Source organism: Benincasa hispida, chromosome 4 (genome assembly GCF_009727055.1).
Source record: "Benincasa hispida cultivar B227 chromosome 4, ASM972705v1, whole genome shotgun sequence".
NCBI lineage: Eukaryota > Viridiplantae > Streptophyta > Magnoliopsida > Cucurbitales > Cucurbitaceae > Benincasa > Benincasa hispida.
Window position 1 is genome coordinate 35,176,527 of NC_052352.1, and position 17,807 is coordinate 35,194,333.

General features: G+C 35.6%; 1 protein-coding gene across 1 annotated transcript in view; it reads right to left on the reverse strand.

The window, feature by feature from the left end:
* Positions 1–15,405, reverse strand: part of LOC120075575 (protein SABRE) — a 31,050-nt gene extending 15,645 nt beyond the window's left edge. Inside the window, exons 1-9 of the mRNA XM_039029102.1 lie at positions 15,002–15,405; positions 13,644–13,755; positions 12,407–12,670; positions 11,915–12,180; positions 11,445–11,664; positions 9,222–9,392; positions 9,041–9,118; positions 4,763–5,011; positions 2,042–4,144 (exon numbers count right to left, since the gene is read on the reverse strand). Of these exons, the coding sequence (XP_038885030.1) occupies positions 2,042–4,144; positions 4,763–5,011; positions 9,041–9,118; positions 9,222–9,392; positions 11,445–11,664; positions 11,915–12,180; positions 12,407–12,670; positions 13,644–13,755; positions 15,002–15,072 (3,534 nt within the window). The 5' untranslated portion in view covers positions 15,073–15,405. The remainder of the gene's footprint in view (positions 1–2,041; positions 4,145–4,762; positions 5,012–9,040; positions 9,119–9,221; positions 9,393–11,444; positions 11,665–11,914; positions 12,181–12,406; positions 12,671–13,643; positions 13,756–15,001) is intronic.
* Positions 15,406–17,807: the final 2,402 nt, after the last annotated feature.

The window sequence follows — 17,807 nt, forward strand, 5'->3', positions numbered from 1 at the left end:
TTTTGCTCGCAAGTATTTAAGGAAGCTTTAGTTTTCACTTCCCTATATAAAACCCATCATTCTTCCTCAAGTAATTTGGTTTTTACCCCCTTTTTCCTTTTCTTTTTCTTGAAGCCTCCTTACATTCTTTGTTCTGTTTCAAAATATAGCTCGATAGAGGTTAGAATCAGTAGAATTCTAATTTACTGTTTCCTCCATCCCCACCGTCTTTCCTGACCTTGTTAAGAACTAATACTCTCTTTATCTCTCTGAATGCAAACAGCCTCCTCTCTCTCTCACACAATAAAAATTAATTTCATGGATAAATGAAATTGAGGAAACCTCCAACAACAAAGGCAGAGTGAGGAAACCTCCCATTGGCATACAACAAAAAAGATTATTACAATTTTAAAAACCTCGTTATGGTGATCTCTCTCCAAAAGTTTCAAGGGATTTTCGATTCAAGACATTTATCTAAGTTGGGAGAGTTTTATGGTTCATTTTCAGTTACTCTTGCTGACATTGATATATTTCCTTTTATATTTTTTGTAACTTTTGTTTATGTGGTTTCTTTTGAATTTTGGATTTTGTAGTATTAGTCTCTTTCCATTTTCTAAATAAAAAGAGTGGTTTAAAAAAGTTTTGGTATCTAATTTTTCATACTTATTCTACTCTAGTCAGGAAACATTCAAGTATCATATTTTCACCCCTAAAATTACTTGTTTTTGCTGTTAACTTTTTTTGTGAATCATTTTGAAACTTGACACCCAACCCACCACGTATATAGCTTCAAATACTTGTCTAACATACATCCACTTATTGAATGAATGAATGATAAGCATGTCCTACCACACTTTTTTTTTAATGTGGTATGAAAAATTAATAGTAAGGACCAAAATGATATTTTATCAACGTTTGAAAGTGTAGAAACCAAATCAGAATAAGGACCAAAATAGCATTAAAATGGAGAAAGAAAAGAGAGATCATAGTTACAGAAAAAAAGTCGATCAAGAAAGCATCACAACTTAAGATATTGTTCCATTTACGGGCTCTAGTTGGAGTGCTCAACACATGTTACTTTGTAACTATACTTCATACCATTCTCCTTGATGGTAAGATCTTTTTGTAATAGTGTGTTGAAGGAGGGTGCCAACCAAGCTCAAGGCTTCTCTTAATGTTGTTCGGTGTTCTCTATCTAATCTCCTTTTTAGATTCTCTATGCAAGACATTTGTTTGAACTAAGAAGTGTGTATAAAACCATTTGTTTGAATAGGGATGTATGTACGGAACCTTGTTCCATTTGTTGTTTTTTAGTTTATTTCACTTTGTATCTTTTACGCATTAGTCTCTTTTTATTTCTTCAATGCAAGGTTTTGTTTCTTGTAAAAAAAATAATAATAATAACATTAATAACATAAATAAATAAACTGCAATTTCTTTCTGCCCCTTTGGCCTTTTCTATTCCTCTCAGGCCAAATTTTCATAAGATTCATTTAAAGCCATTTAGCTCGATGGATTTGCCTGTATTTGAAAGATGACCCCTAAAGTTAAGTGGATGAAATTTATAGTCCAATCTAACTACTGCTTTTTCTTTTTTTCTTTTTTTCTTTTTTTAACAATTCACTCACTACCGAAAGAGAGACAATATTCTGTTGAAAGACAGCTTGTAGAAGTCTTTTGAAAGAATAAAAGAGGGGCATCTCAAAAGCATATCTCCAGCATACTGTTCAGCCAAGCAACAGCAGCTGGGATGAAGGTACATGTCAGAAAACCTAGCAAAGGTGTATTTGTCCCTGCTTCACGATAAACTTTCACTTTTTTCAAATACTATATTTGCAAAGATGGAAGAAGTATATACACATTAGTTAAGGAACTACACTTGTCAAACTCCCCACTCTGGCATGTCTATGATGAACAAAAATACCAGCCTGCTGCCCTCTCACGTTCCCCACCCTCCAAAAAAATAATAATAATAATAAAATGGGCATCTAGAAAATGAAGGTGTCATAACAATGGTGAGCAGGTTATAAAAGTGTATATTGGAAATGAGTAGAAAAATTACCTGTTGCGCCATCACGAGACAACCTTCACATTTACCAGAAGTCGCAGAAAATAAAGGAAATGTGTAATCTCTCAACAAAACTGCAAGAGAACCTGCATTCAAGAGTATATTTCTCCCATAGAGTCGCGAGAATGGTATGTTTTCCTGAAGACAGACAGGATCAAGTTTATTTAGAACATCTATCATTCCAGCATCTCCACCATCAATTTTTGTCAAGGTAACATCTAAATCTGCAGCAGTAATGGACATAAGAGAAGTTCTGGCAGTGCTAGGTTTAAAACCAGACTGGAAACCTTCACTGCAGGCACCCGAACTTTCTGATGGTAATAAATTCTGACAGGCACGATAATAAGATTGAAATGACTGTCGATATATCTCTTCTCGCATTTTGAGCACATCTGATGGATTTTGCGGATCGACTTCAATGCCATTATAGTATATCTTCCTTTCTTGAGTAGATTCAGTTGTTTCAGTAGTTTTCGGAACCTGGTTTGCTTTAGAAATTAAATCGTCAAGAAATTTTAACCTAACAGCTAATTCAGAAGCTTCATTTCTCAATAGTGGATAGTGTTCATCAAGCCATCCCTGCAATGGCTCCTCCTCAATATCAGCAGTTAACTTGCGTATGCAAAACTTTAAACTCCCAACTTTGGTTGAACTAGGTTTTTTAGCTTTTGAGCTTTCTTTCTTCATTGGAAAAATAAGAGATGTCCTAGCAGCAATGATAAGCTTTAAACAACGCAGCATATCCTCAACCGAGTCATCAATGGCACGTAACTGCAACCTGTATGGCATGCAAATATGTATGTCCAAACCTTGAATAACCCAGTCCCAAGTGGTAACTGACACTTTTGTATCACACGTACCAGTAGACACACGAGGAATACGTGAAATCTGCATTCTGCTACTTTTAAATACTCTAGAACCATTGAAACTAAGTAAAAGTCCTTCTAGAAGTACTCCTATACGTGCATTTTCAGAAAAGATCGACTGAACCTGAACAACTACATCAACTCCATCTCCAGCCTCAGCATAAACTCTCAACATTTCAACATCAACAGCAAATATTGATTCCTTTTTCTTGTGCTTATCAGGTTGCCCCGATTCAGATATGGTTTCTGTCCTTTGTTCAGCATCTCTTGAGTTTGAAGCATCTTCAGTACGTATGTTATCTCCCTGAACCTTTTTGCTATGCACAAGTAATTTCAGCTGAAGTCCGAATTCAACAAGAGATAGATGAACGTCAGGGTCCCACCTGACTGAAATATCAGTAGCACTAAATAGAGAGCATACAGAAATCTCTTTGAGACCCCCAGAACGTCGAACAAATTTAGCATTTTGCATGTCAAAAAATGTCAATTTTGTATCTTTCCCGTGTTCCTCCAAATGCTCCTGATACGTTGACCGAACTCTCTCAACTGCAACCTGTGTGGACTGTTTCTCCTTGTTCACACATAAACTGAGATGAAAAATATCAAGAACTACAGAATAATTTAGCCTTTTGCATTCATCAGACACTGTAGACATCACATTTGCACAACGAGGTGTGCCATCAGCATTGACGCTTATAACAACTTGACCACCTTGTGATCCATAATAGACACGTTTAGGGTCTGCAACAGTCGTGTTCTCTAAACCCACATCCCCACACAAGGTTATGGAACATCTTTCAAGATTGAGTTTCAGAAGTTTGGTCCCTTTCCCTGATGATTTAGTTGAACGGTCTCCTCTGCTCTGTGTGGTTTTCTTTCGAGAACCAGAGAATTGTTTTAAAAGTGATTGCAAAATCACAGCAGTTGAAACAAGTGATTCAATACGCTTGAACGTAAAATAGACACCCATACCAGTCACATCAACAGACAAAACGAGTTTGCTTCTAAGACCCTCTTCTTCAGATGGTTCAATGTCCTTTTTTCCCCAATCCAAACTTATCTTAGCTATGTGTATCAAAGAACCTGCATTTGATTCCACTGCAAAAAGGCTTTCCTTGCATTCTTGGTATTCATCAGCCAGGTGCAAATTCAATTCACCCAGCTCCATGTGTACTGCAGTTCCAATATTTGATATATTATTGGCGAATACATGTGAAGATTGTGAGCAGCCCTGCGACAACATAAACAAATGAACATGGCACATGCTCAATGTAATTAACTTATGGTGGATTAAATAATATAATATGAACAAACGAACAGATATAAATATTGGTGGCCACATCAACCAAGGTAGAATGCCCGTACCATGTAGCATTGTATAGATCATATTCATCTATTTAATCAACCCTCAATGAAAGATAGCACATATCTGATTTTTTGGGAAACAGATATAGTTTGTTTGCATCATTTTCCATTTTTTCAGTACAAGAAGCGTAATTAGATTTTCGAGCACATATCTCATTATTTTAGTTACAGTTTGTTTGCATCATTTTTCATTTTTTCAGTACAAGAAGCATAATTAGATTTTCGAGCACATATCTCATTATTTTAGTTACCACCAAAAAAAACACACACACAGAGAGAGAGAGAGAGTATTGCAGACAACAATGAAGTTGCAATTGCTTACAGATCAAAAAATGAATCTATAAAGGACAGTTATTCCTGCAGAATAAATATCTCAACCTTCCAACTATACCGAAAATAGCACATATCTGATTTAGAGCACATAATAAATTCCCTGGTAATTCCAAGATGAAAGGAAGAGGATAGATATAAGCACATTACTTACATGAAACAATGGTGAACCACTTATACTATAAAGCACAATAGTCATCTCAGGGGCCGAGACTGTACATGTCCACATGATGGCTTTGGACTCGGAAGATTGTGGCTTTTCAGAAGGTGTTTCCTTCTTCAGAACCATCTTTTTATTTTTGGAAGAATGGAGGCGCAACCATGGCTTCAGTCTACTCATTATTATGTTGCATCGAGTACCTCCCAACTTTAAGTCCACTTCGGCCCTAATCGGTGATGCTGACTGAAACATAAAAGAATCATGAGGAAGAAAGAGAAAGTTCAATCAAAGTTACGCTTAATGATGGGTGTCACCAATTAAACATTTAGCTGCATAGCTACTAAACATTATAGGCAGAATAACAAAGAATAGACAACTCCAACGAAGTAATAGCACATCTAATTTGTAATATAAGGAAACTATATCTTCAAAAAAACACTGTTGCATTGACATGTCATCTTCTAAAAGACAAAGGTTGGTAACAGCTCAAACAGTGGGGAACACAAAAACTAGAGGCCCTTGTTGTAGTTTGCCTTCTCCGTTTGTGTTTGATGCCCCCATAGCATAGGGACATCTGGCTTGTCCCGGCTGTCTGTGTTTGACTTGCTAATTCAAAACCTCTCATTTTTTTTATAAAAAAAATGCATATATATGTTAATATATCATATGCATTGGTTGTCATGTTGTTTTTGGCAAGCATATGGGCAATTGGTCATATTTGGGCATTAGTGAAAACTACATTTCTTAGATCTGCTTCCAACTTCACTGCTCATATTTATCAACATCTAATGTATCTGACTCTGACTCTGACATAGAGTCAGCTTACCCACATCCAGAAAATAAGTTGAATTTTCTGCTCTTCTCTGCACCACAATACTTGAATTTACAACAGGGGGTAAAAAACACTCCAAGAAGGGCTAATAATTCTCCAATGAAAGCCTCTTTACATATAGAAGAAACATTAAACTTAAAAGATATACAAAATGACTTAACTTTATCCCTCTTCTTACCATGCAAGGGAAAAGAGTGCAACCACCTCAAGTATTACTTTATCTAAAAGAAGCTACTAACCAAGATGTATAAGAAGAAAAATGCACTCACTTGTTGGATTTTACCAAAAAGAATCCCAATTTTAGAGTACATTTCTCAACTATCATCCTTCAATTTATCTTTGCCTCTAGCTGGTAGTTGTCTCATTAGAATAAGAAACAATTTCATTGATCGATGAAATAACGGACTAAAAATCCCAGCACCTACTGATGATTACAACGACATTCTCCAATTGGAGATTAAATAAAATAAGGAAGTAAAAACCCCAACAAAATTTCTAGCTGATAATTGTCTCTCAAGGAGCGTGTTCTATTCATCAAAAGAGCCAACAAAAAATTCAGGATTTTGGATGATTTGATTCATTAATAATGATGATTGGGAGCAAAATTTTCCAATTGAAAATGGGCAGAGAAGATTTCTTCTGATGACCCTAAAGAAGGGGTTCTAGACAAGCCAGCAATAGAAGCTATGCCCCGCCTAGTCATGCGTGGGGTGTCGAAGGATTTGATCCTTTTGTTCCGGGCGGGCCGACTTTTGTCTCTGTTTGACCAGTCGGTCTCACAGTCAGGCAGGCTTAAGAAGAAATAGGGGGGTATGGAGCGTGGAAAACCTTTGCAATATTTTTGAGATAGAAATTGTTCGATAAGTCGCAATCACAATGTTCTCTTCGAAGACAAGTCTGAAAGTAAAGACTTTATTTCATAAAGATGCGTGAACTTGAGATATACGAACTTTTTCAAGTTGTGGTTTTTGAAGTACTAGTTTTTAACCCTAAAAATAATGGATTGAAGTGTAAAAACTTCTAACCAAATTGTCAGCCAAAAAACTGTAAAAAGTTTCCACTTCAGAGATAGGCTAAGGTGCCTTTCCTATATTCTTACAATTGGGAGGTGAATTGTGCTTTCATTAAGAATACCTCTGGAGGACTACACCGCAAGACTCGAAATACAGCAACTGTCTCCACACCACGAGACTTAAAATACAGCAACTGTTGGGAGGTGAATTGTGCTTTCATTCAGAATACCTCTGGAGGACTACACCGCAATAATTAAAATACAGCAACTGTCTCCACACCCCCCTAAGTGAACGGGAAAGAAAGAAGATTTCTCGGAGCAACCCAATCCCCCAGGTTACACTTTACTCGGAGCATTACTCTTTTTTTGTGTCCTTTTCCTTTTTACTTGGGACAAAATTTTCATTGAATAAATGAGAAGAGACTAATGTTCAAAGACATAAACCTCGCAAGAGAGTGAAAAATAGAACATAAAGAATACAAGAAGAACCACTACAAAAAACCAAAAAGAACAAACAACTGAAAAGAAACTTCCACAACAAGAACACACTAAGCAAACAAAGCAAAAAGAAACTAGCAAAGGGAGAGTCTAAAAGGCCAATGGTAACACAAAAGGCTGCACACTGAAAATCGAGTCAAATACAACACCCAAAACCAAAGCTTTGAACATAAAGCAAGAAGAAAAAAACTAAAAGAAACTAAGCCTTGTCCAAAAAGAAAAACCATAAGGGAGAAAAGCATAACTGAGCCCCAAAACACCAAAAGTGTCTAAGAAACCAATCGCAAACACAAAAAGTCGCACACTGAAAATCGAGCAAAAAACAATCCCAAAAACCAAAAGCTTTGAACTTAAAAGTATAGGAAAAAAAAAACTCAAAAAATTGAGCCCCACCAAAAAGGAAAACCATCCGGGAGAAAAGCATAACTGAGCCCCAAAAAACCAAGTGTGAACTACTGAACCCAAGCCTCAAACTCAATAGAACAATCAAACATCAACAACAGGCCTTGGGAATTTAAGGGAGGAATTTCACACAACTCAAGACCATAAGCTTCATTGCCTTAGTGTCCTTACTCTTCTTTCCTAAAAAGGAAAGAAACTTTTCATAAATAAAATGAAAAGAGACTAATGCTCCAAAGTACAAAGTACCCAAAGAAAAATGACAGAAAAAAGAGACAATCACAGTGTACAAGCCAAATAAGACAAAAGAAAAAGCCTACAATAAAAAGCACCAAAAATTTTGAAAAAGAGCCCCCAGAAGAAGCAAAAGAGACGAACTGACCCAAAACAAATAGACCAACAGAGCGAAACAATGAACTGAAAAATTGGTAAGATTGCATAGCAACAGACCAAAAAACCTTGAAAAAATTCCGATGAGAGGAAAATGAGACTTTAAGAATCTCTGACTGACAAAAAATCCAGCCCCAAAAAATCCATAAAAGTGCTAATGGTTCTAATTGAACAGGGCGAACACCATTAAACTGTAACTCTCAAAGATCTAGGAGGAAATGCCCACATCTGAAGACTGCAAACTTTTACCAGAGAAGAGAATTTTTCAGAAATCAAAGGAGAAGACACTGGCGTTGCTTCTGCAATTGCCTCTGAAAATCCTCTAAAGCATACATGGTGTGTGTGTTGTGGAAGAGAAGCTGAGACACCCTTTGGTTCCTCTATAAGAAATTTTTCTTTCTTACTGCTTACACTTACAATTGATTCCTCATCAACATCAAAAGATTATAGAACTTCTTTAGAAAAAGGGGCTTGGATCCCCCTTAATAACCTGAACATCTGACCTAAGGAAAAAGAGATGATGGATTGCTTAGAGAGGTTGACAGGATCCCAAGACTGATGTTTTGAAAAGACATTATGATGCGTTATCGAGTGTGAAGAAGAAATCAAAAGATGAGTACAAGATTCTTCTAAAGCATTAGAATTACTCTCTAAGCTTTCAGGGATAATGGGGACTTCTTTCTTTCGAGAATGATGCAATGGGAACGCTTTCATAAACTTTGGCTTCACCCAATTAGTACTCACTGTAGGCTAAGGAGATATGCTTGTCTTCTTCAAGTGGCTATTCTTGTGAAAATGTAGCATCTATGGGAAGGATAGGACCAGCCACCTTAGGACCATAGTCACCCGAGTCATTTAAATTAAGAAGCAGATGATGCTCTAAAGAAGTCTTTGAACAAACATCTTCATTCAACTTACCATCATTCCACAAAAGAAAGCTTCATCTTCCATTACCTTTTTTAGCCTCTTTAAATCAATCAAATTAGAAAGGTATTTAAATGATAATCTGAAGATGATTAAACTTCACTCTGACAAGACAAAGACCTAACATTCGTTAAAGCTGAATGAACACCAAGGAACAAATTATGATTATGAACGAGGTGAAGAAAATAACCTTAAATCTGTAATTGAGGATACTCACTTGTATTGGAACATAAACAAAGGTAACTATATCGACTTTCAGTATCTCCAGAAAGGAAGTGCCAGCCTCCCTGAGTAACTGAGATCGTAGGAAACATAGTCAAAAAGATTGAGCAAGCTACATGACAAATATTTAAAATGAGAGCTGCAAGTTTCCATATCAACAAAAGATTAAACAATACATGAATCTCACTGAACTCCATTTGAAGATCAAGACGTGCAGTCTCTCCTAAATCCTCCAAGCAGCGTGATTTGATTATCTTAAATTGAATGCCCATGATGTTGTTTTCAACAACAAGCTCATGCTCACGATGCATAAACATAACATTCAGTTTAGGAAGACTGAAGGAAACCTGTCAAAGAAACACTCGTTTATCAGTTTCACTATAAAATTCACTGCGCTGTGATAAATGCAACCAGAAAAATTCTTACAGGAAGACAGTGAAACAGAGCTGACACAAGCTTACAAAATATTAAAAATGATGTCAAGTGTATGCTAAATGTAAATAAATAATTAAAGGTTCAAAACTCAGATTTTGCTTTTAGTTATTGGTTTTTAAAATTAAACTTATAAACACTACTTTATCCCATGAATTTCTTTGTTTTATTATCTACTTTTCAGGAGTTCCAAAATCTAAGTCAAGTTTTGAAAACTAAAAGAGGTAGTTATTCAGATGTTTCTCTAGGAAAGATGAAAACCATCGTCAAGAATTGTGAGATGCAAACAAGAATAATTTTGAAATATCAAATGGTCATTAGGCAGGGTCTAAAGAATTAAATTCATTCATAAGCACGTGCAATATTAATTGGCTGTTTGAATATTTTCCTTTATCAATGCATTTGGGTTGCTATCAAAATTACAAATTGAAAAGAGAAGAGAGAGTGAGAGAGAGAAAATAGATATCTTAAAGTATGGGTTAAAAGAAGGAAAACCAAGCATGACATGGGCCCCCCTGGCCTTTAATTTGCTCCACCCATGCATCAATTCAAAATCAAATTATGATTGGCCAGTAGGGAAGGATGGTTGTAATATGTTTCCTAGTCAAGAAAACCAGGCTGGCCGCAAATATTCATCAAGGAAAAGATAAATTTTCGCCATAAATCCAAACTCCTAATCACATGTATCTTCCACATCAGAAGGGTCCCGGATGATTTTCAACAGTTCTAAAGCAATATATCAAGCCTGCTACTATTTTGCCCAACTAGCCTATTGTTGTCCAAGAAGATGCCTAAACTCAGTTAGGAGAAATGTCCCATTATCTTTTAGGAGATCTCAAGTGATAGAAATAGGAACATTTCTTTTAATGTTAAAGAGTGATGGCTTGTTCCTTTTCAATTTAGCTGGTTGAAGGATACTTCTGTAATCACCCTAGCCTCTTGGCTTGGTCAGACACCAAATCATTTGTTCATAACGAATGCAATTGTTTCTTACTAAAAGAACATACATATCAAAGAATCCTATATGGTTTCTTCCCATACGTCAACTTCACATATTTATCAGAAGTTTCAATCAACCTTCCTTTCACATTCCTACAATTTTTTTCTAATCAGAAATAATAGAATTAGTATTGGTCACAAAGGGGCTCATACAAAGCAGGGAATGAGCTACTCTCAAACAGCTAAAGGATTACAAAAAAGAGTTCCAGTTGACATTAATATGCACAAAGCAGTAATACAAAAATTAATGGACAGAAAAGAGTTCCAGTTTTGCGTTGTGAGTTTGTTTCTACAGGTTGGAGGATTCTTTTTAGTAATTTTTGGGGTGGTTAGTTGTCTTCCTAAGAAGATTGATGATTGGATGATGGATGGTCTTGATGGTGGAAGGTTTTGTGGAAAAGGAAAAATCCTTTGGAGATGTGCTACTCATGCACTTTGGTGGTGTCTTTGGAAAGAAAGGAATAGTAGGATATTTGAAGATAAGTTTGCTTCTTTTAGTTCTTTTTGGGCTTTTTTTCAGCTCTTGGTAGCGTACAAATTACACCAGTTTCTTTTGTAATTATAGCCTTCTTATGATTATTAACAATTGGAGGACTCTTTTTAATTAGTTTTGTGGGAGGGGGTTTCCTCTACCCCTGCCTTTAGTTCTTGTGGCTCTTTTGATGAATATACATCTTTGATTCATATCAAAAAATAATATTAACAATAATGGACAGAGCGCACCTACAAAAAGATGTTTGCTTTTTATCAAAATTATAACAAAAATAAAACAAAAGAAAGCTCATGACCTAGATTCCTCAATAATAATGAGGTAAAATCTAGTGAACTGTTCTACGGCTCTACCTTTATATTCTGAAAACAGAGCTCAATAAATAGAGGAGTGCAGTGAGACTGAAAACCACTCAAATACTAAAATGCTTACTGATCTGAACAAGACAAAAATACATAACAACGAATCAGAATACAACCTTTTCTGGGAAAGCAGAGGAATACTTCGAAAGAGATGCAAGTGCTTGCTTCTTCTGTGGCTTCACTGCAGGGAGAGAATCAGCAGTTGAATCTACCGTTTCTTCCGAGGCAAAAGAAGTGTCTTTCCCCTTCTTGCTTTTTGAAAATAGCTCCTCATTCAAGTTCAAATTGACCTCCCCAAAAGTGACATCAACCTTCTTAACGATTATACCAGCTTCCCTATGTCAAAAAATAAAATAAAATAAAATAAAAATGTAAACTTTCTATCAAATAGACTACTTTCAAGATCACGATAATGAGAATATTACGGGACATCAAAGAAACTAAAAGACAAACACAAAAGATAGGAAAATGCCATAGAATTTAATGGGCACATGCTTATCAAATGATTAAACTACAATTTGACAAGATAAAGGCCCACATTTGTTAAAGCAGAATGAAAACGACGGAAACAATCAAAAGAAAGTACCTGTCGTGACCAAATTCACTATACAAAGAGAATTCTTCGCAACTAAAAGGAGCAGAAGATTTCTCCATAGTGGCAAAAGATGAATTGACAGCAGATATACATCCCCCACTGCTTAAGTTGGATGACTGTTCACAACTAACTCGTGGTTCACCAATATGCACAATTATAGGCAATATTTGTAACTTGACGAACAAATTTGATCTTGTTCCACCATTTTTTGATATATCAATGCTAAAATCCTTTACTTCAACGGTAGCTTTGGGAGTCTGCAATGTTCCAAGATCCAATTGCACAAACAAAAAAGAAACAGAAAAAAAAACTACTATAAACATAACAAATTAATCAGAACTAGTATAAATAGAAGACAAAATGGCACAGTAATCAGCTCTACAACATATAGATCCAAATATATAAGTAACTTTCAGAATCATGTGTTTCAATTGAAAAATCGTAAAAAAACATTGCAAACATCAGTCTCAGAACTATGCATACCTTTAGAACCAAATCTGTTATTGAAACTGATAAATATCTAGCAATATTGGCTACAACCATCCACTTTCCTCTGCCTGAACTGCGGGTTCTCCGAGGCTTCGACGACTTTGGCCTACCTTTACTTGAAGGCCTCATACAAACTTCTAAGTCACATATCAATATCTGTAGTTTCGGATCCCTAGAAATAAACCCCACACCAAGCTTTACCAAGGACTGGCGCAAACTCAATTTAATTTCACCAACTGATATTGATTCAATAGCACCCTGAAGATAATCAGATAACAACAAGTCTCACAATCCCATTTGAGTAATGACCTCCTAATACAACAGAATACCATCCATTCTTCTAGCAAAAGTACAATGTGCATAACATAGCAATGGAAAGCACATAAAAAATAGGTGGTAACTGATAAAATTAGTCAACTTTGCTTAGGAAAGCTATCAGTCTGTATAAAGAAATAAATAAAAATACTTGATCGAGGAGCTGGAGTCAAAACCACATAGATTGTTGTGAAATATAATATCCCGAAATAAAATCAACAGAAAAAAGAAATCTATCTGAAAGTACAGAATGTCCAACTTAGCAAACATCCCTTTCATTGTTCTTTGGAACCTTCATAATGCAAAATTTTGATATCAGGGTACCCCATTAAAGTTGACAGTCTAGATGAGACTTTTGTGTGCGTGTGTCTGAACTGGGAGGTTGGAACAGCCAGGGAAATCTATACTGCATTAAAAAGGATGAAAACAAAAGAGGACACACGAGGCAAACAGCTGGTTTTCTTCATTCCTTTTTTCATTTTTTGGGTCGGGTGATCAACGACTACATCTAATTGATGATACCTCCTCTAAACTAAGAAAACCGATAGAAAAACACAACTTATAGACCATTAGGCAAAATTAGCTTCCCAAAATCCTACTTCTAAATTCAACATCACACCAAACAGTTTAAATAAATTTTTATTCAAATAAATTACGATTAAATTAACCATATTTGTTCAGAAACCAAAGGGAAAATGCAGCTTTGACAATTATCCCTTCCCCAGCTTTCCTAACCCATCCACGCATCACGAAGCCACACAGGAGAGTGGAAGGCTAATGACTGTTACTAATACTAATATATTCTTGAAAGGGCACGAGGCTTTTCAAGAGCATTTTATTTTCCTTGTTCCTAAATTTTAGGTCACATAATTAAATATTAAATTAAATTTAACAACTTTACAAATGTAAATGAAACCTTTCGAAACTTGATCACAACATCCCTTAAACATTTCCACCCTCCAACACGAAACGCTACTGATGCTCCAACAACCCTGCTCAAGATCCAAGCCACCAGTCTAGAAGCGAACCTGAAAAACATTAATAGATGTTTTATACCTACGATGAATCAGAATCCCAACTGAAATTATCAACATTGATGCAATCTTAAAGGAAGTTGATGAGAATATTGGAAGTTGGAATGGAATCATAAGATCTTGATGAGATAGCAGCAATTAAATCTTAACCAGAAATCAGTAACAGAATTGTCACACTAAAGATAGATAAATTTCTCTAAACAAAACACAAAACCATATTTCTTGCTCAGGAATCCACTAGCACAACTATTCTGAATGCCCTACTTATTTACTTCCATTATCTACTTATGTTTCTGAATCTACCGAGCTTCCACTAACACATGTACCAAAAGATTATTTAACAGATTGCTCAATGCAGTGAAATAGTGTCAACTATTCACCCTCTGATATATGTTCAAACTGGAGAGCTTTCTCATAGGATGTTTCCTACTTTTTTTCCCCTTTTATTTTTTATTTCTTTGTCTACACATTGTATACTTGGCACTTTTGTACTCCTTATGTTTTGTTTCTTGTTCAAAAGAAATAAAAGAACAAGCCATTTCTTGAGGAGACTAAATTACTTCTAATATGTTTTTATAAACATCACAAGTTGGAGAATCAAACTTCAGGTGATTTTTTCATCCAAGCAGTTTGGAGGATCGAGCTTCATTCAAGAGTTGGGTTGGAACTGTTTCTGTCAGCATGGTTCAAACTAGGACCTCCGTTCACTGTGTAGTCTAGATAGATAAATTGATGTAGTTTGGGTTCTGATTGGATGGTGTTATTTGATGACTCTGAAGTTGGCTCCTTGTTTTCAGTTTAGAAAGAATTGATTAATCTTCATTGTGGTTGATGTTCAACGAATCCTTCACGGAATTTTTTGGGGTTATTTTCCATATCTCAGAATAGAAGTTTGTATGTGACAAATTCATCTTGTATTGCAACGTTCAGGAGGTCATAAGTCCACCATATACAAGCTAAAAACAACTCATCTTCTCCCTTATATACAATGACCGATTAAATTATTAAAAAATAACTCATATGGCGTCAATGACATTCCCCACCCTTCCCAAACCAGGGGAAGAAGTCATAGGAGTACAATAATCTACTTGAAATTAAAACAATCAGTTTCTCATTCCTAAACGTTCTCCACCATTACCCCTACAATGCAATGGCATTGAGCTTGTGAAGAAAACCAAATTGACTTAAACGATCAAACAGGAATAAGTGAAGCAGAAATGTAAGTAATTCAGGGACTTACATGAAAACCAGCCATAGTGTAATCGAAACGAGCAAGAACCAAAAGAGAAAATTAACAGGAGAAGCTGCCATTGCTGATGGGGAGAGTGGTAGTATCGGAAAATGCGTGGGAGAGAATCAGATAATCGAATTCCGACGAATTAAGCAAAGTGCATTCACTGCACATAACTTCATATCAAAATGTATGCATCAGACACAATTAAACCCTAGGATTATTGAAGTCCAAAATTGTGGAACGATCAGTAGGCGACTGAGCCAACAAGACCGAGTCTTCAAGGCGTTGAGATCGGAACATTTCCATTTATAGGATACGCAGATCCGATCCGTGAAGTGCTCGGCGATCAGAAAAATGGACCGGCTGGCATTTTCTCTCTCGTTTCTTTTTTTTTAATCTTGGATTTTTTTTAATGACCAAATTATGTGGAGGGGGCGGGTTGGGATCTGATGTGGTTAGAGTACGGTATGTCCGTGTGTTCCGAGGTCTGTATATCGAAAAACGTGCGGGAGTTGTCGCTGTTTGAGAATTTTAAAATGACGAACGTGTCCTCTACTTTGTCAACGGGCGGGTTTGGAAGTTGTGATTTCGTGGCGGGAACCTTCTTTACCCGCCTCCGCATATTGGATTATTACCATTACTATTTCTCTGGCCAATTTTTTGTAAGTAAATGATAGATATTACGGTTACAATTATACCATAAAATTTTTAATTATAAAATTAAACCTTCAAATTTATATAAGTATTAAAATTAAATTCTTAATTGTAAAAGTTCTATAAGTTTGGAGATTCAATTTTTATCCTTTATATGTCCAATTTCTATAACTATTATAAGTTTGAGGGCCCGATTTTAACATTAAATTAAAATTTGAGGGTTTAATTTTTTTAGTTAAAGTTTGAGGGTGAAATTGCAACCATCGTCGCACTATAAGAGTGACTTTTGCAATTTGCTCATTTTTTTTATCTATTAAAAAAAATTTATAGTAATCTTGTAAGTGCTTATAAGTTGTACTATCCTTTCATGTAATATAATTTTAGGGGTCATTTTTTAGTGGGAATCCAAAATTCTTGTGAAAATAGATATATGGATTATCATATTTTGTTTTGCGGTCACGTAAAATTTCTAGGCACATGGAGATGTTGGGGCATCCTAGTATGCTTTTTGTAAGCCCTCAATTTCTTTTCCCTCCACTTAGGTTTAAAGATCACTAAACAATCATTGGAGTTAAGAATACTTAATTGGAACCCATGCTGGAATTTTGGAGGGTAAGAATTTGGCTAAATGTTCAAACTACACTTTGAAAGAAGCAATGATACTTAGGAAAATTTCTAATTGTTGGGACCATGCAGTTGAACTTAGGAGTGAAGTATGCAATGGACTAGAAGAGAAGGATAAAAATTTGGTTAGGTGTTAGTAGGAGAAGATCGGAGGAGAAGGGTTGAATACATAGTCCATCGGAGAAGTGAAAATTTGACTAAGTGTTAGTAGGAAAGGAGTATGACCCAAAATTAGTAGCGTGGTCGAACAAGTTCAACCCATCATCCTAAGGTTGGAAGTATAGTGGAGAAGATTCAACTCACGATCCTAAGGTTGGAAGCGTAGTTGAAGTGAGTTGAGCTCAAACCTTGTAGACAAAGGAAGTACTTACCAAAGGAACTAGTGTTACTTCTTGGAAGCATTGGACACAAGTTTTGATCGTGGAAAATACTACTTGGGCGCATGTAAGCTATCTTGGGCACATAGAGAAAGTATTGGATACCTAACCTAAGATGTTTGGACACGAGATCACAAGAGAATGATCTCATATACATCATTTGAATAAATGATGCATTAGACCCATCTTAGATGCATAGGGAGGGTATACTGGACGCATGGTTGGTCAAGGAGGAGGATTTGGTTAAATGTTATGGACAACACATAAGTAGGCTCAACTCATCAAGGTGAACAAACCATAGAAGGTAGTTTGGGGACCTAGAAGGTTATTTGTGAAGGAACTCTAATGAGAACCTTGAGCGAAAGCATATCATCCAAATTCTATAATTTATTGAATACAACATTTTACAGTAAACAAGCAAACAAATATACATTTAAATCTAAATTACAGCATGCTTTACAAGAAAAAAGGTTTCAAGAAACCTCACCTTTGAAGAACTTTTCTTCGCGTTTTTCCCTCGAACAATCATGAACAACTTGAAGACCTTCTTCAAGATAAGCCTCAAACAAAAATCCGGACACTAATACAATGAAACCTTGGTATTCTCAGGGTGAGAGCCCATGAGTGGTGAGCTCTGACTATTTTGGTTAAGAGGGAAAGTTTAATGTGGAGGTGGAAGAAGATTGAGAACTCTATCACAAAACTCAAAAGACACAGAACGCTTATGGTTTTTTCTCTCAGTCGTTCAACTCTGATTAACATAGAAGAAGAAGAAAAACATATTTTCTTTTTATTCTTCTTGCCATAATTAACCACCAACCGCTAAAGTGGGTGGAGAGAAAAGATAGAGAAACTCTCTTCCTTATAATAATAATAATAATAATAATAATAATAATAATAATAATAATAATAATAATAATAATAATAATAATAATAATAACAACAACAACAACAACAACAACAACAACAACAACAACAACAACAACAACTAAGTTACCATATTATTTATATATATATAACATAGAACCTATAGTTTTAATATTGTATTACATACAATATAAACTGTAGTTTCTTTTCTCTATTATATGACATTTAATATAAATCTTATTTATATTAAATTTAACAACTATGAATCTAATTCATAGAAACTATATTTG